Source organism: Hippopotamus amphibius, chromosome 12, assembly GCF_030028045.1.
Source record: "Hippopotamus amphibius kiboko isolate mHipAmp2 chromosome 12, mHipAmp2.hap2, whole genome shotgun sequence".
Taxonomy (NCBI): Eukaryota; Metazoa; Chordata; class Mammalia; order Artiodactyla; family Hippopotamidae; genus Hippopotamus; species Hippopotamus amphibius.
Genome location: NC_080197.1, coordinates 83,979,870 through 84,005,301, shown reverse-complemented (window position 1 = coordinate 84,005,301; position 25,432 = coordinate 83,979,870). Strand labels below are relative to the sequence as shown.

Genomic DNA, 25,432 nt, shown 5'->3' with positions numbered 1-25,432 from the left:
TCTTCCAGGAGCAGGGATCGAACCTGTGTCCCCTGCATTGGCAGGCAGATTCTTAACCACTGCGCCACCAGGGGAGTCCCGGTAATGTTCCTGAAGCTGGTAAGTCCAATAATGTGCACTTTATTATTCTTTACCCCTTGTATATGGACACGTATGTCTTCTTTTGTATGCATGGAATATTTTGTTAACATAACTAAAAAATTATTTTTGGAGGACTGGCCCTACGTGCCAGTCTCTGTTCTGGACTTCAGGGACATGAGATGTACAAACAAGAACCTACTCTCAAGCTGCTTACAGTCAAGAGAGGAGAAAAACTTGTGAAAATGATCTAGTGAGATTTTACGACGTGCTATACGTGGTATCTCAGATAATGAAGGAAATCAAGTAAGGCTTCATGGAAGAGGTGTCTTTTGAGCTGAGGGGAAAGCATGTGTTCAGAGGCATGCAAAAGCAGTGCCTATTTCTGTGGCATGGTTCTGTAAAACTGGAGTCCAGGGTTCTTTAGGGTAGGATGGGAACTGGAAAGGCAAGTTGGTGAAGACCCCGACTGGCACACTGAACAATCTACATATCGTGTTCCTGTAGGTAACAGCCAGCCATTGAGATTCTGTAAGTGGAGAGTGATGTTTGGATTCATTCATCTCTCACCAAATACTGACACCTGCGTTCCTATTTGCTGTTATTTGGTCTGAGCCCATTCAGGTCCATCACTTTCTGCAAGAATACTGGGAAGCAGAGGGAGAGGGACGATCCACTATAGGAGGGAAACAATACGAAGGCTGGGTTGCTAAATACCACTACGAGAATAGGAGAAAGAACACAGATTGGCACCCAGCTGTCTTCCCTCCCTGCGCATGCAGTCAGTTACTCTCCTCTGAGCTCCCTGCGTCAGGGCTATGCACTGGGCCCTGGGGTAGACAAATCATAAGTGAGGAAGAGAAATGGCTCTACATTTCTGGGGAACTCCTAGTCTGAGGGTGCAGACTGAACACCAGCAGACATATAAAGGGCAGAGAAAGGAGGGGCTGGGAACTCTAGATACCCAGGTTGAAGGGCCCAGCGAGGGACTGAGGGACTTCGTGGAGGAGGTGAGTGTGGAACAGGTTTAGGGAGGTGAAGAAGGACTGGGCTGGGGAGGAAGGAAAGAGGTGGAAATGACCCAGGTAGTTTTGGAGGTGGGAAAGAACAAAATTTACACTGCAGTCCTCATAAGCGCTTTTAGTCTGGCAGTCTGTGTCAATGGCCTTGTGCAGCTACCCATGTGGCTCCTACTGGGGTGTGTGGCTTTGCAGGGGCTGTGGGGTGGCAGAAAAGGCCTCAGGTCCCTCTTTCTGTCTCCTTTCCTCCTCTTTTGCACTGGGAGGTGGCACCCTTCTAGAAGCAGGATGTCTGGGTTCCAGATTCTTCCCTCCCCAACCTCCCCCAGACATAAATCACCAGTGATTTCATTAAATGCACCTCCTGCTGGGGATGTTGGCTCATAATTCCTCTCTGATTAACCCCCACTACCCCGGCAAGTTTATAGGCCAGGAGAGGGAGGGGATGGGGGGAAGGAAAAAAGGGATGGGGGGAATCCCAGGCGGGTGATGGATGCCTCTGTCAGCCCCGCTCGTATTTATTAATAGTCTTAATACGGGAAGCAATAAAGGAAGAGAGGGATTCTATTAATTAAATCATTGTTATAATTAACTTTCATTAAAGGAGGATCAATAAAGAGGAGTTGAGATGGAGAGAGGAGAGATCCATTATCTCTAATTTCCTTGGAAGGGATTCAGGGAACGAGATGGGGTTGCTAGGAGACAGCAACGTGAGGCAAGAAGGAAGGATGTAAGATGTCATCCAGGTGGGGCTGGAAGAGGGGTGGGCAGGAGGGTTTCAGGTGGATGGAAAGAGGGAATGGTGGCCCACCCACAGGCCCTGAAGGGAATCGGCACGGGGAGACTAATAAGGGAGCTATTGGGATGGAGACCAGGGGGCTGTAGGCACGGCTAATGCCGGGCATTGCCGAGAGCCTCGGTGAGCACGTGGGTCCTTAATACATGCTTTATGATGCCCTAGCCTGTGAAGCTGGTTAGAGTGGATGAATGTGTTTTTGTGATTGTGGAGTCTGCGTGTACATATGGGTGTGTGAGGATGGCAACAGAGGGAGAGATGGAGGCAGGGCTGGGAGGAATTCAAATAATCTCTAGAGGTAGGAGGTTTAGGACATTTTTTACGAAGTGGATACTCAAAGGTGTACACTGTTGACAGGAGTAATGCCTGTCCTTTGGCTCAAGGTACAGTGAAGGCTGCTTTGGAGAGTGGAGGTCTCAGCGGTGGAAACCTCTCCCCACTTCCAAGGCACTCACCTTGACCCAGTTTCCCAGGTCCCTCACCGTCCTACCCCTGGGACTAAGCCCTTCCCTCCCCTTGTTTGCTCCCTCCCGCACTGCAGTGTTTCCCAAGCCAGACCCCCACCTGAGACAAGGGTTCCTCCCTCCTCTCTTCCCACTGGTGGCCAGCATGCCAGGTGGCAAGATGGGAAAATACCGCCAGCCTCTTCCCCAAGGCGGTGGGGGGGGGGGGGGAGGGGATGGTGTCCCTTCCTCCCTCCCTCTTCCTTCCACCAAGGTCTAAGAGCCAGAGATCTTGACCTTCTTTGCTCTAGCCACACCTCATGATAAGAACACATTTTATTAGAATAGTTATACATATCATATAAATATATTTGTCCAACTACAGGTAGGAGAAGGGGTATGGGGAGGGGGAAGCTCTTATTGCTGAGGGAGAACCTGGAGAGGGAGGGAGGGCTGGCAAGTGGGGACACCTGGGACCATTTGTTCCCCCATCCCTCACAGAAGGCACAAATGCATTATTTCTTTCCATGTGAGGACTCTGGGGGGTGGTGTGAAGGAGGGACAGGAGATAAGAGTACAGAAAACCTCAAAAATACAAAAGAAACCTCCAAACTTAATATCTAATGATATGGAAAAGGCCTGGCTGGGTATGGAAGGCAGTAGGGGAATGGAAGGAGGAACCAGGGAAGCTCAGAACAGGAAGAGACCTAAAGAGGTCATGATGTCAGTGTAGGCCCCGGAGAAAACTTAGGTAAACAAACACAGACCCCAAAGGAGAGGGTGGGGCGCCCCAGGAATTGGCTTCGGGGCATCAGAGTGTGAGTGTGTGAGTGTGTGTGGTGGTGGTGGTGGTGGTGATGCCGTGGCTGGTGTGAGTGACAGAAGCAACCAGAGCCAGGAGGGGGTGATTCAATGCCCCCTGGAGAAGGCCTCCTCCGTCCTGGTTCCTCCAAAACCGCTTTCAGGGAGTAAATTCAGCCACTGCTTCCAAGAAGGAAGCCCTGTCTGGACAGAAGAGCTAGGTAGGAGAGGATGAAGCTGGAGAGCTTGGGATTGAAACCACATGGGAGCACGTCTCAGGCAACAGAGTATCATGGAGCTGAGTGTGTTGGAAAAGAGGCATGGAACCTACGTGTCTGTCTATGCATGAGTGTGTGTGCGTGTGTGTGTGTGCGTGTACTGGGGGTTGGGGGGGGGATCACTCAAAGGTGAAGGGGTCCTGGGTGCTGAAAAAGAAGTGTCCATCCATGTGGTCCTCCAGGGCATCCTTATCCCTCTCGGCCGGGAAGCGCTCCTTACAAATTGGACACTCCTTCCACGGGGGGGTGGTAGGGCCCCCCGTGCTGGCCTCTGACAAGGGACCCACCGCAAAGCCACTGAAGAGAGACAGAGGAGAAAGGAGAGGGTCAGTGTGCGCCGCTGCCCTCTTGGCTTTCAGACCTCAGGGACAGGGACCCACACACGTGGGCTCGCAGGCGACCCTGCTCCTAACGCGGCACCCGGGACGTCCCTCTCCCCACAAGACTGGAAGCCTTAGTTTCCCAGCTCCCCACGCCCTCTTTTCTTTAGTGCCTGCTGGTCGTGCTAGTACAGGGCCCATCCCCCAACCTCCTGCTCTCCTCCCTCCATCTCCGTCTGCTGCCTAATGAGGCTGAAAATGAGTCTGACATCGTCCTTCATCTTCCTGCTCCAGCCTGGAAGGATGACAGCATCATCCCCTCCCTGCCCTGAGCCCATCTCACATCCAGGCAAAGCTGGGGGCTGGATGATAAAAGCTTTCTTCACCCCACCTTCCCCTCTTGACCTGCGGAAGAAAAGGGAAGGCAGGGGGGCAATCTGATACTTGAATCTCCCACCCAAAGGGTCCCCCAGGGAAGTCAGGGAAGAGGGACAGCATCTAAGGGGTGACCAGATGGATGCTGGACCCCAGTCTTCTGTTTCTGTCCCTAGGGGCCTTGGTCACCTCCCTTAAACCCCCAACAGAGCCTAGGTACCTACCTGGTGGTTGGGGAAGGGGTAGGGGCAGGAGAGAGGGGATGCAGGGCACTTTGGGCTCTATGGAAGATGGTGCTAGAACAGCACAGAAGCCAGTTAAAGGCAGGCCTCTGAGTGTACACGTGCATTGATAGGATGGGGGCAGGATCACTGAAGGCACCAGTGATTTGGAATGGTGGGTCATCTTCTGTGTCAACACAACTACATCTCCTTTTCTTGGCCGGAGCCAAGAAGAGGGAGGCTGGGGGAAGGGCACAAGGACTGTTCACCTGGATGCCCTTTCCATGGGCATCCTTCTACCTCCCTCCTGTCCTCCCGCTTTGGCACTCACCTGGCCATGTCATAGAAAGCATTGCCCAATTCTGGAAGTAGCAGGTTGGCCTCCTCACCCCCACTCTGCACAGCTGCCATCAGGACTGACTTCTCATCTTCGGCCTCCTGGGCACCAAAGGGATAGGGCTGAGTCTGGGGTAGTGTCCCAAGATCGGAGAGCAACATACTGGGATAGGTAAGGGACTGTTAGCAGAGGGCTGTCGTAAGAGTGGGGCAGAAGTGTTTTGATGAGGGCTGGTGCACAGGAAGAGAAAGGGTGTGGGGAGGAGGGGCTGGTAGCAGTGAAGCTATTGGGTTAGACTGTGTTTGGGGGTGGTGTCCACTGGGTGGCCTTGAAGAGAGCCTGGGCCTGCCTGCTCTCCCCCGAGAGAAAAGAACCCTGTATGCGTTTCCTGCTCTGGAGGCTGGGCTACTTGGAATTGGTCCTACCCCATGTCCCTGCCCCTGCTCTGTCGCCCCTCTGTGCTCACAGAATCGGAGCTACTGTCCTCAGCTGCCCCTGAGAGGTGGGGAGCGATGGGAGCTGGCTGGCTGATGACAACTAGGGGAGAAGCCTCTCGTGGCCCCGTGGCAGGGGAGGAGCTCGGGTCTCCACGCTCACACAGGCTGTAGGGCGGGAGCCTCATGTCTTCTGGAGACTCATCCTCTGAGTCTGTCAGAGCTGCCGGGCAGCCTGCAGGCGAGGGAGTGGGTAGAGAAGAAAGAAGGAAGCGCTGTTAGAGGGTCGGATCAGCTCTGGCTTCTCTGGATGAGGGACACAGTTAAGCTAATGAGGGGCCAGGGTTTGGGAAGGAGAAAGGCAAAACACGGAAGGCAGAGGCAGTTCCCAGAGGGGTGACGTGGAGCTTTCCCAACACGGGGAGGTACAGCGGGAAGAGGTGTCCCAAGACAGGGGGTGTACAGACTCAGCCCCGCAGCGGCCTCCTCATCCTCTGTGGCAGGGTCCTCACTCCACTTCTCATCGGCCACCTTCTCCAGGCGGGCCTCCAGCTTTCTCATGTACTCTAGCAGTTCCTGGAGGTGGGGAGGAAAGAGGTGTGAGAGGCTGGGAAGATGTGAACCGTGCAGCCCTGCAGAGCCTTCCCTTGCGTCCAGGATGAACTCTGAGCTGTTCAGGATTAGATGCCTTCGCTAAAGGGTGGGGCAGCTTAAGGTAAACGCCACCCCCCACCCTCTGGTGCCCTCCTTTACCCCTTCGTCCCGGCAACCTTCCCCTGTCCTGCAAAGTTGGATAATAAGAGAAGCCATGGTCCCACTTTTTGCCTCTGGGCCCAGTTACAGATGCCAGTTTCTAAGCCAAGAGGTGACAAGAAGATACAAAGTTTCCAGCCCTCAAGTCCTCCACTCTGGGCTCCAGGGGGCTAGGTTATGGGTTCTCACCTGCTTCTCCTCCTGGAGCTGCTCCTTTTCCTTCTGGAGAACGCGCAGGGCTGACCGCAGCTCCGTCAGCTCCCGCTTACTCTCTGACAACTGCACCTGAGGGGAAAGGGCCAGATGGACGCTGGAGCCTAGAATGTACCTCCGAGAACCTGGGCTCTGACCTGGACACAACAATCTAGAACCACGACTCTTGGTGCCTTTGCTCCTCTCTTGCCCTGACACACAGGAGGCCCCGACACGCTTCTTCCACAAGTCCCCCGTCTTGGCCGCAGGAGACTCACCTGAGTCCTAGTCGCTGCCTCCCAAGCGGGGACCTGGATGACTGCCTCTGGGCTGGGGTGCAGAGGGCTTGGGCATAGCAGGGGCACTCTAGAATTCTCCTAAGTCACCCCCACCGGGCCCAGAATGTGTGCCGAGGGCAGAAAGGGACATGGCCTGCTTCAACCAATGGAGGCTGGGCGGCGTGCAAGTGGGGTGCTGCCCGGCAGAGAAGGGAGTGCTCAGCACTTCTGAGCCCACAGCCAAGACAGAGGGAAGGGGCGCTGATGCCTTAGGAGGCCGCGGCCCAGGATTCTCGGGTGGCCGGGCGCCTCACCAGGCTAGAGTCCTTTTCCCGGGCCAGCTCAGTCTTGAACACTTGGTTCTGGGTCTTCTCCTCCTGCACTGTCTTTTCCAGCCGAAGTATCTCTGCACTCAGCTTTAGGATCTTGTCCTTCTCTGCCTGGGAGATGCCGGAAAGGAAAACGCGAGGGTAAAGAAAACAGGATGCCACTGGCAACAGCACCACTCCTCACCTTTATTTAACTGAATATTTTGGAGCGATTTCCCTTCCTGCCTTCCTCATTCCCTGTACCCCCCAATGGAGGAAGGTCCCTGACAGCAAGGCGCCTTGCTGATCAGGAACGGGTATCCCAGCAGGTCCAGTGCCTAGGATGGTAAATGCTTCTGAATCAAGATGGTAATCAAGACAGGTGCTACAGAGATCAGGATCTAGACACACTGCTCAGGGAGGGACCACACCGGGACAGTGACTGTACCTCTCTCACAGCTCCTCCCCACCCCTAAGTCCTCTAAGGTTCTCACCCGTTTCTCTCCTCCCAGGGGATCTGACCACACAGAGGTGGGGGTGGTAGTAGCCAGGAGCCTGCAGGTCCCCCCATCCCTCTACCTCCACACTCTGCAGCAGCCCTGCCCGCTCCTTGCTCCACTGGCTTTTTTCCTCCTTCAAGTGCAGACTGAGCTCAGCCAGCCTGCCGTTGACTCCAGCCACTTCCAGGCGGCTGCGGTGCAGCTCGGCTATGGTGCGGTCTCTGGCTCCCGCTGCGCTGGCCAGCTCCTCCCCAAGAAGGGCAGCTTTCTGCTGGCTCGAGGCTGCAAGCTCCTGGGCCCCTCGAAGCTGCTCCTTCAGGGGCTCCAGCTCAGCCTCAGGAGAAAGGAGATGGAATCAGGGCTCCCAGTGAGTCATTTGTGAGCCAGGAAGGGAACTAGGCTCCTTCCTCTCCCCCAACTCATCAAGACTCAGGATTGGGTTGTTTAGTTTTGAGCCATGTCGTTCCCCCGTACTTGTCTACAACCAGCCCTGGTTCTCTACTCCCTGTTGCCAAGGGGCTTCACTCACCACCCGCTGCTGGGCCTGGCCGAGGGTGTCCTTCATCTGGGCCATCTTGTCCTTCAGTCGCTGGGCCTGAGCACTCTGCTCCTCCTGCCGGCCCTTGGCATCCTGCAGCTCCAAATTCAAGCGACGGTTCTCCTGCTGTGCCGTCTGGAGCTCAGCCTGATGGCAGTGGAGAGTAGGTAAGGAAAGGGGCTACATATTTGGGGTGGCCAGGGAGGGGGACCTCTGTGATGAGAGAAGCCAAGTTCCACTCTTCAGGGACTTCTCTGATGGCACAGTGGTTAAGAATCCACCTGCCAATGCAGGAGACACGGGTTTGATCCCTGGTCTGGGAAGATCCCACATGCCACGGAGCAACTAAGCCCGTGTGTCACAACTACTGAAGCCCGCGTGCTGCAACTACTACAGCTCGTGCTCTCTACAGCCTGCACATCACAACTACTGAAGCCCGCGTCCTGCAACTACTACAGCCCATGCTCTGCAACAAGAGAAGCCCTCACTCCCCACAGCTAGAGAAAGCCTACGCACAGCAATAAAGACCTAACGTGGAGCCAAAAAAAAAAAAAAAAGTTCTACTCCTCAGATTTAACACAAACTCGAGTATTCAGCCCTGGCCAGCCCTTCTTGGGTTCTCAGCGCAAAAATGACTCAATCCTGAACATCCCATCTCCAGCGGCACAGCCTGGGGTCTTGCCATGCCCCCTGTCTGCCTCCCCACTTTTCAGATCAAAACTCAATCTGGATGTCCTGCAGGCCTCTCACACTTCACATATTCTGCCTCCCACTCTACCCCAGTACTTGCCACTCTTGTTTCTGTCCATGGCACTAACTATTGCCCAAGTCACTTGGGCTGGATACCCTGGTGCCACACGTGGTTCTGTTCTCTCCCTAGTGACCCACAGGATGGATGCTTCTCCATCCTCCATCTTGTTCACAGCCCTTTTCTCTTTTCTACTGTTACCATGACCACATTAGCTCAGGCTCTGGTCATTTCTTGCTTGGACTGCTGAATAATCTCACAACTAGTTCATTTTCTACAAGTCAATCAGATTAATAATCTTTTTTTTTTTTTCCAGCTGCACCATGTGGCTTGTGGGATTTTAATTTCCTAACCAGGAACCCAGGCCCTCAGCAGTGAAAGTGTGGAGTCCTAACCACTGGACCATCAGGGAATTCCCAGATTAATCTTCTTTAAGAACATTATTTAAGTACATGTCCCTCACTTGAAAATCATCAATGACTCCCCACAGAATAAAGACTAAACTCAAGAACCTCTACAACCTGACCTAGGCCTTACCTCAAACTCTTTACCCACACGTTCAACTGCCCTGAGTGTTCTAGACGCTAAGCCTTTGCTCATGTTTTCCTCTGTTCCTAGAATGGCCTCCCTCTCATCTCTGTCCACTCAAATTCTACCTACTCTTCACTGCTGAGCAAATGGTTTTCAGACCATCTCCCATAGAAGCCTAGGGTTCCGATGAAGCCATTTAAAAGCTGAAATGCTTGATTTCAACTTCTTCCAAATTACGAAAACTTATGTTGAAAAACAATGCACAAACTCACAAGTTAGCACACTGGAGATCACCAAGCACTGACATGTGCTTCCTGGTTAATTCATTTTTGTGCAAATTTCAGAATAAAGTGTCAATTGTATTTTCTACTGATGTGAAGAGAAAATGAGATCACAAGACAGAAGCTTAAAAATTATCATTTGCACCTGCTTGTGTGTGAGACTCAAGGTGTTCTCAATACCGTACAACCATGACACGATATAGAAACACCTTAGCTGCTGAGGCCAACAAAAGTCACCCATAACCTCCAATTTCAAAGTCTGGTATCCATCAAAATCATCTAATTGCTTTCATTGCTTTATAAATAAACGTTACACATTTGAATTTCTAAAAGTAAATTTGTACTAAAACACTGGACAATCGAGAAAGCAGACCAACTCTGAGCCCTTACCTCGCTTTGCTCCTTGTCTGCCTGCACTTCCTTCAGCTGCCCAAGGAGCTTCTCTTGTTCCCGAGTCAGGGCCTTCACCGTGTCTCTAACCCTGTGAGTGGTGGACGCAATGTCAGATGACCCGCTGATCACCAGAGAAGGAACAAAGACCAGACTTCTGTCTTGAGCCCTTCTGCTGGGACTCCTCTAGCCCAGACCTCGACTTCTCTCTGGGATGCCCAAATTCCCAAACCAAGATGATCCAGTTCTAAGCGCCACGTACCCAAGATTCCTAGTTTTAGAGCACAATATAGAAATAAACAGTTGTTCCTTTCTCTGTATGTATCACTTTAAGGGATGTTCTGGTGATGGCTTCTCAGTTGTTTGCACTCAATCAAGAGACCAGAATCCAGTCTTTTCTAGACAAGGGGCAGTCATCATTGATGATAAACTTTTGATCTAGGTCAGAAGTTAGCAGATGTTTTCTGTAAAGGGACTGAGAGTAAACACTTTAGGCTCTGCAGGCCACGTGGACTCTGTGGCAGCCTCTTAACTCTGCCATTGGAGTGTGGAAGCAGCCACAGACAATATGTAAATGAATGAGCATGGCTGTTCCAATAAAACTTTGTTTACGAACACTGGAATTTGATTTCATATGATTTTCATGTCACAAAGTATTACTCTTCTTTTGTTTTAAACCTTTAAAAATTGTCAAAACCATTCTTACCTTGTGGGCTGTACAAACCCATGTGGCAGGCTGGCTTTGGCATGGGGGCCAGAGTTTGCTGACTCCTAGTCTAGACAGTCCCTGATCTTTTCCAGATGCTCGGTTTGATCCCAATTTTTCTATTCCATGATTTAGAACCTAGACATTTAGTATCTCCCTAGGGCAAGACTAACATAGCCTGGACTGAAGAAGCCTTAGGGGTCCACTTACTTTTTACTCTGGGTCTTGGATAGCACGCCTCTTTCCTTTAAAGAATTTTTCTGAAAATATCATATCTACCAGTACTGAATGAAAGAAACTTAATTATGTCATTTGACGAAAGAAGTGTTTCCCCTGGTGAAAATCTGAAGGAGAGGCATGGGAGGTGGTTAATATCTGTGCTATTTGGTAGAAAGAATAGTTGTCTGGCAGAAGAAAGAAATGTATACTATGTGGCTCCAGAGGTCTAAACCAAGACCAATGAGTGAACGTTATAGGAGGGTAAATACAACACAAGAGATACAAAAATGACAGCTGTCTGATACTGAAAGAGGCTGCCTTCTGAGATACTGATCTTCCCTCACATATCCTCTTAAATACTTTACATTCCTCCCAATGCTAAGATTCTATGATTTATACCTTTTTCAGGGCAGAGATCCCATAATATTTCTGGATCACCAGTTCTAACATTTCCTAATAGTGAGGACAGAGTCTAATCTTATGCTTTGCTGAGGTAAAATCTGAAATCCATCTTCTCTTATCTTGCCTGGACCGTTCTATCCATTCTCTTCTTCCAAATCCTCCACACCTAGCTCCTGCTCCGCCTTTACTGTACAATAAATGGTAACGATGATTATTTCCAAAGGTGAGGAATACAGAATAGGTTAGGAAAGATGGAAGAGAGCTTGGCAGAAAAAGATACCCTCAGTAACTGGAATACCCTGAGTGAGTTTGAGAAGGGAAACAGAAACCATGTGAGATAGAGAGCAGGTCTTGCCTGCCTGACACAGGAGGCTGGAGTTCGAGGGTCACAGGAAGCGAAGGGAAGTAGTGGGGGTAGAGGGGCCCCTCACCTGTCTAGCTCTACCTCCTTTGTCAGCACTTTCTCACTGATGGTCTGGATGTCATCTTCCAGCTCCAGGATGCGGGCCACATGGTCTCCCTGCTGCCGGCTCAGGATGTCCTTCTCTTCTGTGAGCTCCGCGTGGGACCGGGAAAGCCCCTAGAATTAAGGTTCCCCAAGAAGAAGAGTGAAGCTGAGACTCATCTCTCAACAAGTGGAGTAAAGGCTTAGGAGGAGAATTTGTACGTTTGACTATCCACCCTTCTACCCGGTCACCTTCTTTGAAGAAGAAACTGTAAGGGAACATCCCTTTCCCGGTGAAGATGGCCTCCTCCACCCTAACTCAGCACTCCTGTGTTCAGAGAACTGAGTCTCACTACAAACTGGGGACGTGTCTCTCATCATATTCACTTTAATACTACTTGTGACCCCCTAAACCTGCATCTTTGATGCCAGAACCGTCTTAACAGCCCACTAACGTCTTTCCTTTACTGTCTTCACTAGGTTCAGATTTTGGACCCCAGGTGAGCAGCCAGGCCCCTCCCCCCACCAGCGTAACTCCCACCTTGTACTGCTCCGCCAGCTCCGCGTGCTCCTGCCCGGCGGCTGCCAGAGCCTTCTCGAGTTCCTGTACTCGGCTCCTCAGCTCTGTCACCTGCCCCTCTAGCTGCAGCTTCAGCTGCATCAGGTCATTCCTCTCTTGCTGGCTCTCATCCAGCTGGTTCTACAGGGGATGGGATGAGAAGGGAGGTCTGCCTGTGAAGTGCCCATTCCAAGGTGCTGTCCCACTGCTCTGTAGATGCATGCCAGGGCTGGGAAGTTACATCAGGACAGACTATAAAGAGGCGAGTCAGGGGAGACTTGGTGTGCTGCTGAATCCTGCCCACCACCCATCAGACACACCAGCTCCCGGCACTCTTAACTGCCCGCCCCTCTTATCTTCCCCCGCTGAGACCGGCCCCTCCTTTGCCCAGCAATTGCAGGAACCCCTCGTCTTTCTCAACCCACCCAGACAAAGGGGATAGCTCCCCTAATTTTACCTCATCTGTGCTGGAGTAAGACAGATGTGGGTTTAAATCCCCAATACAATTTTTACTAGCGGGGTGACTCTGAAAAGTTACTTAACTTCTCTGAGTCTCTCTCCTCATCTGTAATGGGATCCCTTAGCCTGGGTTGTTGTAAGGTTTAAGTGAGAACAATAAATGTAAAAACAGCGTGGGTAGGAGATCACCCACCTCTGACTTACGTAAGATATAAACATCTTCCTCCTATTCTTGCGCTGATTTCACATGTTTAGAGGGTTCCACAGGGCAGGAGTTTGTGTAAATCACAAACTACTCATTCCCACCTTCTGAGCCTTCCTCAGGCCTGTCCTCTTGTCTGGGGCATGTACTTCCTCCCCACCTGGTCCTGTCCTTCACCTTCCTTCAGGAAGTCTTCCTCGCTAACACATGCCTTCACTCCCTAATTCTTCTCTATGTGACCCAACAGAAAAATAATATAAGCTACATATATAATTTAAAACTTCCTAGTAGACACTTAAGAAAAGTAGTAAGAAGCAGGTGGAATTCATTTATCTAACCCAGTCAATCCAAAATGTTAACATTTCAACATGTAATCAATATAAACAATTATTGAGATCTTTTACACTGTGTGTGTGTGTGTGTGTGTGTGTGTGTGTGTGTGTGTGTGTTTGTTTTGGTTGCGCCAAGCAGCTTGTGATCCTGGGCCCTCGGAAGTGAGAGTGTGAAGTCCCAACCATTCCCTACATTCTTTTTTTAAATACTAAGTCTTCAGAATCCAGTGTGTATTTTAACCATATGCAATACCTCAATTTAGATGAGTAACATTTCAAGTGCTCAAAAGCCACACGTGGGTAGTGGCTGCACAGGTCTGGGGCCCTACCGATCTCTCACTCCTCACTTGCCCTGGAAGTGGGTCTCATCCTCCCTTTCCTTGGAATGTTCCCTCCCTGAATGGCCTCCTTCTACCACTTGCATCTTCCTCTAGGGCCCAGGGAAGGCTGCAGCCCCTGGAGAAGGAAGGCTCAAAAAGTTCTTAGGAAATCTTGAGTGACACTGGCTTTCCTACTCTATGTGTTCATGTCTGTGTCAGATTGAGACTGTCTTGTAGGCAAGGCTTTGTGTAACTCCCAGTGAGGTCTGCAGTTGAGGCTACAGTGCAGGGAGGGTGAAGTGGGAAGGGACCCCTTGCAATGCTATCCTCCGCCCTCACCCAGGAGCGGCTCTGTTGCTCTGCTCTCACCTGCAGCACAGTGGCCTTGGGGACTACCAGCAGGATGTCAGAGCCGCCATCAGTCTCCTCCAGGGTCACCAGTTCATCCATGGGCCGTGGCTCTCGGAACTGGAAAGGGGGGCTCTGCCCACACACCCGGCCCTGGCGGTTCACGTACCGGAACTGGTAGAGCTGGGCTCCAGGTTTGGGCAGGTAGCTGGCTGTGGGAAGAAGTACAGACCCAGGACCCCAATATGATCCCAGACCCTCAAGTGCGCAGCAGGACCCTCTGCCCCTTGGTGTGTTTTATTACCTCCTGCCTTTGGCTCCAGCCCCTTGTTCCCTGTTCTATAGATTGTTTTCTCTCCCCTCCACCTCCCACAGGCTATTTCTAATCCCTGGGATACCCTTCTCCCTCCTTTCTAGCCCTCTCTCTCCTCTCTTTCCCAAATCTACCCTCCTTAATAATAATAATTACAACAACAACAACAATGCTAGTTACCATTTTTTTAAGTACCCATTATGTACCAGGCACTTCGCTAACAGCTTTATCTGGATCACTTTAAATGCTCATATTGTCCCTGTAAGCCAAGCATCCCCTTTTACTATTAAGATAACAGACACAGAGACGGTAAGTAATTTGCCCAAGGTCAAACAGCTTGTACGTATTAGAGCTGAGCTTCCAACCCAGGTCTTTCAGAATCTAATGACCATCTTCTTGTTAACATATGAAGCCACTTTTCCCTCTTTCCTACCCTCTAGTGCCACAGGAAGTGTTCCTCCTTTTTTGGTAGGAGACAGGACCAGTGATCCTTTACAGTTCCGTTCATGTCTGAATCCCTGATTTTTAAAAATCCCATGATTCCACATCTGCTGAGCCCACTACCCTCTTCCAAACCTCCTTCCCCTTGACTCCTTCCTCCCGGTTTCCGCTCTTCCCTTGTACCTTGGAACTGGACACTGGCATGGATGGGGGAACCATCAGTTGCACTTTCAGGCACTGAAGACCACACAAATGTGTGGTAATCCCGGACACAGGCAGCCTCCACCTGTCAAAGCCCACGGTGAGAGAGGGGTATGGTAATGCAACTACCAGCTCTGGAAGGTGGAAAGCGCTGAGGGATTGAACTGGGGGCAGGTAGGATGGTGTTGCAGTGGCAAGGATGATGAGAGACAGGGAAAGTGGAGGGACGCTAGTGTGTCAGGAGAGAGCAAGGCTAAGATGGGGGGAAGATGGGCTTTGCTTACACAGGTGGCCTTGTCATCTGTGACATCTTTCTCCCTCCTTCTTTATCATCATGAGGTTGAGAATCCAGAAACCAAATCACTCCCCTTATTCCAAACAACCCATGGCCCATAAACCTGAGCCAAAAGGGGGTCCAGGGATACCTTGAAGATGCCAATCCAATCGCTGGCACTAGGCATGGTGCCTGGGGGGAGTGTGTAATGACATTCCACCTTGGTGTTGGGGATGTAGGTCCGGGCTACGTTCAGAAAGCTGACTCCACTCCGGGATGGTGCCCGGCTTAGTGATGATGATTCTTCCATTCTGGCCTTGAGACAGCTGACCTCCTATGAAACAAAGATTTAACATCCTGAAGTCTCTTCCCCTCCACCTCTTTGCCCCCTAACTCTGTTCCCACCCACTCACAGCCTCTGTCCCTGGAGATGAAGGCATATCTGGCTTCCAGCCCCCGAAGGTTATAGGACGCTTTAAAGGTATCAGTCTTAGACTCTAGGCCATAGGTCTGGCCTTCTGGGTCAGCACCCATCCTGCCTCACACTGTACCCTCTGAGTCATAGACTTTTCCTAGAGTTAAGACCTTTCTAATTTCTGCTCCCTTTTCACAGCCCCACTGACCAAGCCTCAGTACCTTAGGCTCTGCCTCCTGCAGTCCCTCCTTTCCATCTCTTAACAGCTTTGAACATTCCAAACTCTTCAGCTTCCATCTCCCTACCCCATCCCCCACATCTTCTGGCTCTTGAATTCAACATCCAACTGAGCTGTGGGGCCTCATTCTGAGCAGGTCTCCTTGCCCACTCCAGCCATCCCCAGGAATGACTTATGACACCTGAAAACAGCAACTATCTCTGAAAGTAATGAGTGAGTCTTTGGAGCTGGAATATGGCTGGGAGTATGAACAGACCAGTCTTCAAGCCCCTGAACGCTCACCCTCTCTCTCCGTCTTTCAGCTGTCTTGCGCCATGAATTAAAAAAAGCCTGAGCTCTAACCCTAAGAGACAAAGGGAAAGGGAAGATATAAGGAAAGACAGGTTCTGTCCCTCAATCATTACTCCAGGAAGTCAAGAATTCTGGAGGCGGCTGCTTCAAGGGTGGAGTGAAACACTCAGCAGGAACGTGGTGCTGTGGGGAGATGGAATGTGGGGGCCTGGAGCCAGGGAAGCCCCACCCCTGAGTAGGGACAGCCTGGAAGTAAGGGGCCCTGTGAAGGGGAAATGTACACATAATGTTGAGAGAAGAAGAAATAATTCAAAAAGAACCTCACATTCTTCTCTTCAGGTCTTGCCAGGAGTAGAGCTAGAAACCTACTGGTTTGATGGTTTGTTAACCCATCTTTAGTATTTCATCCCCCCAAACCCCCCAGTTTTCTCTCTGCTCTCCTTGGCCTCAGTTCTAAGTGCCTGAATCCTTCCATCTGCTTGGATTGGTAGTTGGAGGCATGCTATAGGATGGGATTAAGAAGAAGTATTCCAAGTGAGGTGGGGAGAGTTTACTGGAAAATATGAGGGTAGGGTGAGGGAAGATAAGGACGATCAAGAGAATTCCTCAGCCCAGGGCTGTGAGATGGCCCTTGTCATCTCTCATCTCCAGCCCACTGAGCCTCGGCCTGTGTCAGTCACAGTGATGGGCGTGCAATCAACCATGGCCACTAGTCATGTGCACACCCCCAAACAGCACAAACCCACACCAGGCTGAAGCCAGGTGGGTAGGGGCTTTAAAGGAGTACAGAAAATCAGTAAAGACGGGAAGGTGGGCCAGGTCTACAAAAAGGAGCTACTTCTCCCTCCAAAATAGAGACTGAATTGACAAGAGGTTTCTCTGAATTTTTCATCTCTCTGAAAAATCCCTAGTTAAAACTAGTCCATGCTTTTTTTTTTTTCCAAATACAATGCTTCTGGCTTTCTAAGAACGGGTGAATTGTCCTCAAAGACATTGTCCAGGGGACCCCAAATACTCCCCACAAACAAAATTCATAAGAGCTGGAAATATCCCCCAGGCCTGAAAGAGAGCGCTGGGCATCTAAGGTGTATATGTGTAGCCAGATTCGGGTGTTTTCCTGGGGCGGGGGGTCCCTATTCCCTGACACCCACCCCCCACACTGTAGAGCTGTAGAGTTCTTTGACATTCTACACCTTGAACGGTTTCTCCCGCCAAGGGATTCAGCGTAGCAAAGGCCTTTGAATTGGTGGTGGGGCGTGGGGGGGTGGGAGGTGGGGGATAATGGGGGTAAGGGAAGGTTTCTGGGGCCAAGTATTGCCGGACCGAGAATGAGCAGATTTCAGCGTCCCCCCAACTCCCTTAGGTGCATCAAGCTTTATAAAGAAGGACTGAGAGGGAGGCGAGAACAGTCAGGGGGCACCCCCTTGATCAGGGCCCCTTTGAAACCAAGAACTCCCAAAACCATGGGGGTGGTTTCTCCAGTACGGAAAGTGTTAACACCCAAACGCGCCTGCCTCCCCCTTCTACGGTTCCCTTAGATTCTCCTTTCACAGACTTGGAAATAGGGTAACCCCCCCATAAGATTGCCCCCAAATTAGGCCAAGTTTCTTACCCCACAGACGGATCAGCTGTTCCCTCACCTTTCACCAACAACAAAAACAGCACTCGGACTCCGAAAGGGGAGGGAGAAGGGTGGGCGCGAGGGCTTCTGGGGTTTGTGGTTCTTCCACCCCCTTTTCGTCTGTGAGCCAGCGCAGCTATGGGACTACATATCCCAGAAGGCTGTGCGCATGGAGCACGGAGGAGGGGGCGGCCGTGGCGGCGGCCTTACCGCTGCATTCTGGGAGACGTAGTTCTCACTTCCGCGGCAGCAAAGAGGGTGAGGCCTGCAAAGGACTTCACGGCCCAAGATTCCTTGGGAGGAGGCAGGCTATATTAATGGCGACTGCTGGTTGGTAACTTGCGTGGTTGGGGGTGGGGTGGGGTGGGGTGGGGAGGGGTTACGGCTCTAACGTCCCGTGTGTAATACTTTAGAACGGGCCGAAAGCGTTCGGTACACCCTCACGTTTACTTTTAACAACAACCTGTAAGCTACGCAGTTTCGTTATCCAGGCTTTACAGATAAAGAAACTAAAGCCCAGAACGGTTGTGGAACCGTTCTAAAGTATCAAAGCTATGAGATGGTAGGATTGCACGACTCCAAGTGCTCTCGCCACTACATCACAGCTACCTACTGTTTAGGGGTTAGGAAACTAACCGGTGTGGTAGCAGTTTCCCCTTTGCTTCAACCTTAGGGACAGCCCCTGGAAAAACTATGTGTTGTGCACTGCTGACGGTTTTTTTCCAACTTGAAGTTTTCACTGCCAGGGGCCTGCCGATACACACAGTCTTAGCCTGGGCATCCCTGGAATGGCCTCTAGGTCCAGGAGGAGGGGCCATTGTCGGACGCGGTGGTGGGGGTAGAGCGGGGGAAGCTGAAGTGAGAAGAATCAAGTTGAAAAGGGAACCAGGCATAATTCAGGACGGCTCACAATTCAGAAACAAGCCACTTATGGGGCTGGTTTGCCCAGGCCTCTTAACTGGCTTAAATTCATTAGGATAACAATGCATGTGCTTTTGTTTAGGAGAAGTGAAAGATTCACACTCGTCCCACACCCCAAGTCATGTAAAAGACTTAGGCATCGTGCACCCTCTACCCCTTCTGGACCCTCCAAGTAGTCTGAGGCATTCAAAATGATCGCTCTCTTTCTGTCTCTGTATTAAGGGATTACAGTCTAAGGATTGATTTGATCTTCCGGGGTGCCTGCTTTAATTCTCTGCTGCATTGTTGGGGAGCCTCTGCCTTTTCCAAGTTTTGGGGTAGTATTTTGCTTTTATGACTGAAGAGAGTGGCTGGTGCCTGCCCTCGGGTGCCTTTCATCTGAAGATCTCCAAGCACTTAACAATAAGTTATTGGGCTTCACAAACATTAAGGTGACATGTCTATGTCATTAGTCAGGATTTATGAGTTAGGGAGCAAGCTGCTGGTTGCAGAGGTGGCTCAAGGTCCTGGGGTGGGTTCAGAGTGAGGCCTGTTCAGGGACCTAAGTCTCAATTGTTCTTGGTTTTTGTCTTCCACCCAGAATAAAGGCGTGGGCATCCTGCTCCCCCTACTCACTCTCGGCTGGAGCTAAAACTAATATCAACGTCCATTTATTGGGTGTTTACGATGTGTACTATGCTAAGGATTTTTCCATTTAATACAACAGTCATATAGTAGACCTTATTATTATCCTCATTTAAGGTATGATGAAGATTGAGGCACAAACAATTAAAGGACTTACCTGGGGTCATCCAACTAGTAAAGTGGTAGAATCAGGATTCAAGCACAACAAGTCAGTACACCATATTACCACCCCAAAAACTCCTCATGTGGAATACTAACTCCCTTTGTTCTAAGGAGCAGTGCTGTTATTCAGGGAATAAGCATTCACTGAAAGTTTATGTGCAAGGTGATGTGAAACAGATTAATTAGACAAATAGGTGTGTCAGGTACTATGCTAGTAGTATTTCAACAGAATAAATTTTGTTGAAAGAATGAGTATAAAATATAGATATTTGAAGGAGAGATTGGATAGTTTAACGGGACAGGGTCTGGGAAGGATACACCAGGCTGAAGCAAAGTTGCAGCAGTGGGAATGTGTAACATTTACTGGAGCCTAGGAAGTTGCATAAGAACAGCACATCAATCTCAACTTTTTTTCCCCAGACTCAGATTATTGGTAATGACTGCCTGAAATGCCGTGTTGAGAAGGATTCTGAGGAAAGAGTGCTAGGGTTAATTAGTAATATCTGTTGTATATTCCAGATGAAAGATGGCCGTTGTATTAGATTGACTTACTGTTTGAAATTATTTATTTTCTCCTTCTCTGCCCATTGCCACGTGACTTGCAGTGTCTCCTGTGGAAGGAGTATATGTCTCATTTCATTGACTTTGGACTTGATCGTTTTTCATGTTTTGACCAATGGGATGTGAACAGATGTGACTCATGTCATATTTAAGCATGTGAATTTACACTTTCTTGTTCTTCTCTGCCACTAAAATGGGCATATTCCACATGAGGATTGCTCCTTCTGTCTGGGTCCCTGAATGAGAAGTGCTGCCCATGGCCTACATATGTGTAAGTCAGAGATAAATCTTTTGTTGCTGCAAGCCACTGAGATTTTGGGATTGGTTGTCATAGCAGCAAAACTGGCTAAGAGCCATTCCTGGGTAATGGTACCAAGCCTGAAAGTAAATGGTATCAAGTGTGAAAGGTAAGTTTAAGCCAGGGTGTGAAGAATCTTGAATGCCAGGTGAGGCAGGGCCCCCTATGTGTTTATCAGAACCTCTTTCCTTCTTTTTCTTGGACACACAGCTGGACCACATTTTTCAGTTTCCCTGTAAGTGATGCACTTCCATGCCTGGCCCGTGAAACCTCCCAAGGGAGATCTTTCGTGTTCTTTCCTTTTTGGCTTGATGCATAGGACCTTAAGCACAATGGCCTTGAAGGCTAAATGTTAAAAGTGGTGGGGCCACAGGTTGGAAGGAACCTAGCTCCCTGAATCACTACTTGGCAGAGAACTGCCGGCTATTCAGGAACATGTGTTTTGGACTTCACTTGACGAAAAAAATTCAATTTCTGTTTTGTTAAACCTCTAAAATTTGGGGCTTTATGTTTTATAGTAGCTAGTGTTTTCCATCAGGTTAAAAGATTTGGACTTGATTCCCATTAGGGGTAGGAAGTTAGTCAATGAGGATTCTACAAGGGGAGTAATATTGTGAAGACTGGTGGAAGTGAGAGTCGTAGGGATTAAAGAATCCTTGTGAGTGAGGTTGTGAGAATGTGGGACGGTTGCTGTTATACAGACTGACTCCTGAGGGGGCTGGGGGAAGATTGGCATGATCTTTGGAAGGCTTTCTAGAGGCTGTGGAAAGAGCTGCTGCAAGATGGGTCCTATCTTCCTGAAGTTTAAAGTCTCTTTTATCTTTCGTAAAAGCCCTACCTTTGGTATTGCTTCATCTAGCCCAGTGCCTGATACATAATAAATGTTGAATGGAAGATGGCCTTGGACTCTTGGGATGTTTTGAGGAGCTACCACTAGTTGAGTGCCTACTGTGTGAGAGGGCCCTTTCACCCACTGAATCATCACAATCACCCTGCAAGATGCTGTCAGATTTTACAGATGAAGAATCTGAAACTCTAAGAGTAACTTGCCCAAGATCCTTCAGAATAATCTTGTTCTGAAACCCATACTTTTTCCAATATAACAAGATGCTTTCTCAGAAAATCATAATGACTAGTATTTACTGAGTGCCTGCCATGTGCCGGCGCTCTGCTGGGTGCTTTACAAACATACAGAAGCAGCTGGTGCATCAGACATTGTAGGCTGTTACTAGTGTATCCAAAATGTGGACTCTGTGGGAAGTAGGTGTCTTAGTCTGCTTAGTCTGCTGCTTAGTCTGCTCAGGCTGCCATAATAAAGTACCACAGAATGAGTGGCACAAACAACAGGAATTTATGTCTCATGTTTCTGGAGGCTGGGAAGTCCAAGATCATGGTGCTGGCTGATTTCGTTCCTGCTGAGGACTCTCTTCCTGGCTTATACACAGCTGAGTTCTCACTGTGTCCTTACATGGAAGAGAGAGAGAAAAGATAAGCTCTCTAATCTCCTCTTATGAGGGCACTAATCCCATCTTGAGAGCCCCACCCTCATGACCTCATCTAACCCTAATTACCTCCCGAAGGCCCCATCCCCAAATACTATCACACTGCTATTTAGGGTTTCAATATATCAATTTTGAGTGAACACAAACATCCAGTCCATATCACTAGGAAAAACATTAACATTATTTTAGGGCAAAGTTCAATTCTTTTGGATTTCTTGTTAAGGTCCCTAACCCATTTTCTTTCGTTCTCTCAGTTCTTTGGCTCCATTTCTTTAGGCTAGGTGGAAGGGTGGTATAGGGTTCTCAATAATACCCAGGTCCTGGAGCTCCTCCTTCACTCCATGGACTCACAGACCCACTCTAATCTCAAAGTGTTCAGATCACTTTTGTCCTTCCATTATTAGTGGGGGGAAGATGTTGCTCTGAGAACTCACCCATCTATTTATTCTCATTCATTTATAGTTATTCAACAGATTCCAAATAAGCATTACGTGTCAATGTCAACTGCTGGAATAATAGCCAATGACAATGTAGCTTTCTGGTTTCAAAGGCCTTTTACCTTCTTGGACTGATTTGATCCTCACAACCAGGACTATGAAATGGCTTGTATTATTATTGATAGTATGTAATTTTTATCAATGAAGAAACCAAGGCTCAGAAATATGAAATAACTTGACCAGAGTCACAGAACTAGTATAATACTCAAATCAAGAATTTCTGGGACTTCCCTGAGACTTCCCTGGTGGTGCAGTGATTGAGAATCGGCCTGCCAACGCAGAGGACGTGGGTTCAATCCCTGGTCTGGGAAGATCCCACATGCCGTGGAGCAACTAAGCTCTGCACCACAACTACTGAGCCTGTGCTCTAGAGCCCATGAGCCGCAACTATTGAGCCACGTGCCACAACTTCTGAAGCCCGTGTACCTAGAACTTGTTCTCCACAACAAGAGAAGCCACAACAATGAGAAGCCTGTGCACTGCAATGAAGAGTAGCCCCCACTTGCAACTAGAGAAAGTCTGCACACAGCAACAAAGACCCAATGCAGTCAATATATTTAAAAAAATAAAAAAGAATTTCTGGGGCTTCCCTGGTGGTCCAGCAGTTAAGACTGTGTGCTTCTATTGTAGGGGGTGCGGATTCAACCCCTGGTCGGGGAGCTATGATCCTATATGCTGCACCGTGCAGCCAATAAAATAATAAATAAACCTAAAAAGTGGTCTTATCTTAAAAAAAAAGAATTTCTGAATCCCAGGTGCTTCCCCCTGCCCTCTACATCCATTACAGTCCAAATTCTATGGTGCCTTAAGCCTGATTTCTTGTCATTTTGGGCTCATTACCTTGATTCGTATATCAGAGTAGATATAATGGCTGCAACAGACAACCCCCAGATCTCAGCATCTTAACATGATAAAGACTTATGTATCACATAGTGCGATGTGGATATTTGTGGCCCAGTAACTCTGAATCTGTTCATGCTGTGGATCTGCCATCTTAACTACGTGGCCTCAGGTTGCCCAGGTGTCATCCTGCCAGCAGATGGGGAAGAGCAAGCATGTGGAGAAGCCATAACCACTATTAACCTCCTCAGTCCAGAAGTAAAACATCACTTCTGCTTATGTCCCGCTGGTGATAACCAGTTCCATGGCCTCACCTCCCTGCGAAGGGGCTGGAGATTGAGTTTAGCCGTGTGCTGCTTCCACTTTCCCTCAATGTGGGGTTGAGGCAACATTCTAGATTTGGTAGAGTTGTCCTGGGAGAAAAGATAACCTCTGGAAAGACCTTCAAATATTGGTGGAGCATCGGGCCCCACGGTGATTGGCGATAGAAGTGGTCTTTCCCCCTCAGAAGAATGTTATTCCTATAGTTGTTATTTTTTATATTCTACTGAAAAGTTTGAAAATGTTTACACCATCACAAAATAAACAAAACTGTGTTAGAGTCATAATTTTAGTCGTTGATTTTAGGCATTTGACAGTTCTATCACATATCTAGCCGTTTCAAAATACTTCTCCCTGGGAAATTGTGTGGGTGGGCATGTCCCCTAAACTTCCCAGGCCTCCGCAGTGCCATGAGAACAGAGAGGGTTAACCCTGGAGCCTGGGAAAGTAATAAGGAGTCAGCTCAGTCATCTTACTGAGGGCTGCTTCTCATCCGCTGCAGAGAATGGAGCCAAGAGGGTAGGCTCAAGACTTATTTAGGAGATGGCATGGGCAGGGTGTGGGGGGTGAAGGAGAGGGAGGCAGGACATTTTGATTTTTGAAGTCATTTTGATGCCTGTGACTTGTGACTCTAAAAATGTTGTCTAAGTCGATGCATGCAACAGACTCCCTTGTCCTATCCCTAACTCAGAGAGAAGGAAGAGTCAGGGCTGATCCCAGGTTCCTGGCTTGGTGGGTGGTTGTTCCTCCTAGAGATGCGGACCTTGGTGGAAGGAGCAGGTGTGGGGGTGAGGCTGGGTGGAGGAAGTTGTTCTGCTTCTGGACACAGATGGTTCAAAATACTTACTGGTCTCCAGAAAGCCATTGCTTGTACTATGGAGCTAGGCCTTCCTGGCCATCTTTCTGTTACTCCAGACTTGCTCTTAAAGGAGAAGATGGGGGGTGGTTCAGAAATTCAGGCGTTCGGAGAAATAGAGGAGCCAATCATGGATAAAATAAAGAGAGAGAGAGAGTGTGTGTGTGTGTGTGTGTGTGTGTGTGTGTGTGTGTAAATACCATTAGGAGCAGGCTGGAATTACAAAGACAATAGATATCCATCTGCGCTGTGCATAACATATGCACATCAATTAGCACAAAAATGCATAAAGACACCCCCCTAGTTTCAGCCCCTCTCCTAATTGAGGAATCATCCTTCTCTTTTCTGGTTGCACCCCCAAACCCCTAATTCCTGTTGTGTAAGTTTGGGCTCTTCATACTTGAAAGCACTGGTTGGCCTCCCTCCTGCCAGTTCAGGGTAACTTCCCTTTGAGCCTGGGTCAGAGTTGTGGGGGAGGGAGCAGCAGTTGAGGGACCAGGATGGGGACAGAGACTGGCTTAGTCTGGTCTCAGGGGGTGTCCTTGTCTGTATCTATCTGGGTCCTTCTTTCTGTCTCTTTCCACTCACAGATTGTGTGGCATTTTGGAGGGTGGAGTGCCTGGGCACCCAGCCCACTACATCCGGCCCCAATCTGGCCCTGGGCACGAGCCACATGGTGCTGGCCATCAGCCTGGCCTCTTGCCCATCCATTATGGCCTCAGCTGCCGGACTGGCGCAGGTATCAAAAGGAACTTCTACTAGGTCCTGCCCTCCCCCAATTCTGCTCCTGGGGCCAAAGTGAAGGAGTCAGTTGGGAAGAGCACACTCTGGGATGGGGAACCATGCCAACCCCCATCCCCCATGGTGGAAGGGGGCATCTGGACCTTGGGGAGGACTGCTGAGGCACTAGGCGGCAGTCCATGGAGGACCACCTCAGTGTGTGTATGAGCTGGGGGCAGTGTTGGGAGGAGACAGCATCAGTTGCTATGGTGTGAAGGAAGACTCCCTACTAGGCCCCAGGAGATGTTTCCCTTCTTCTCTCTGTGTCTGTGCAAATCATGTGAACTTGTGCATGATTCCTTCTTGTGGGCTTATCCCCTGGTGGGCCCGTGCACAGGGCTCCACTGCTGTGGGGAGGGGCCTTTAGCTATGCCCAGGCAATGCAGAGGTGAACCTGCAGTGAATATTGCATGTCAGGATATATGAATCTGTCCCATGCGGGAATGACATCTGTGAGAGTGCTGTTAGGGTACAGGTGAAGTCCATGTATGGCTGAGGCGTAGGGCCTTTTAGTCCCCTGGTATGGACCAACTGTATCTGCTCTATGAGGCGCGTGAGTGCCATATACACGGACCCTGGTTGTGGAAGACACGCACCCTCATTCCTGAGAGCAGTGGCCTGGTCCGAGTGTGGACTGCATCTGGGCGTAGGCAGTGAGAGATG

General features: G+C 49.7%; 1 protein-coding gene across 4 annotated transcripts; it reads right to left on the bottom strand.

The window, feature by feature from the left end:
- Positions 1 to 2,663: 2,663 nt before the first annotated feature.
- Positions 2,664 to 17,477, bottom strand: CALCOCO1 (calcium binding and coiled-coil domain 1). 4 transcript variants are annotated; one of them, XM_057702979.1, is made up of 15 exons: positions 17,399 to 17,477; positions 14,994 to 15,176; positions 14,551 to 14,653; positions 13,635 to 13,825; positions 11,935 to 12,093; positions 11,380 to 11,528; positions 9,622 to 9,712; positions 7,663 to 7,818; positions 7,213 to 7,467; positions 6,640 to 6,765; positions 6,045 to 6,140; positions 5,570 to 5,678; positions 5,135 to 5,337; positions 4,663 to 4,769; positions 2,664 to 3,712 (listed from the first exon to the last, which is right to left on the bottom strand). In XM_057702979.1, exons 2-15 carry the CDS (start codon positions 15,150 to 15,152, stop codon positions 3,535 to 3,537), a joined length of 2,082 nt encoding a protein of 693 aa, XP_057558962.1. In that variant the 5' UTR covers positions 15,153 to 15,176; positions 17,399 to 17,477; the 3' UTR covers positions 2,664 to 3,534. The 4 variants fall into 4 exon arrangements, with proteins under 4 accessions (XP_057558962.1, XP_057558964.1, XP_057558965.1 ...); XM_057702981.1 differs by lacking the exon at positions 7,213 to 7,467; XM_057702982.1 differs by lacking the exons at positions 13,635 to 13,825; positions 14,551 to 14,653.
- Positions 17,478 to 25,432: the final 7,955 nt, after the last annotated feature.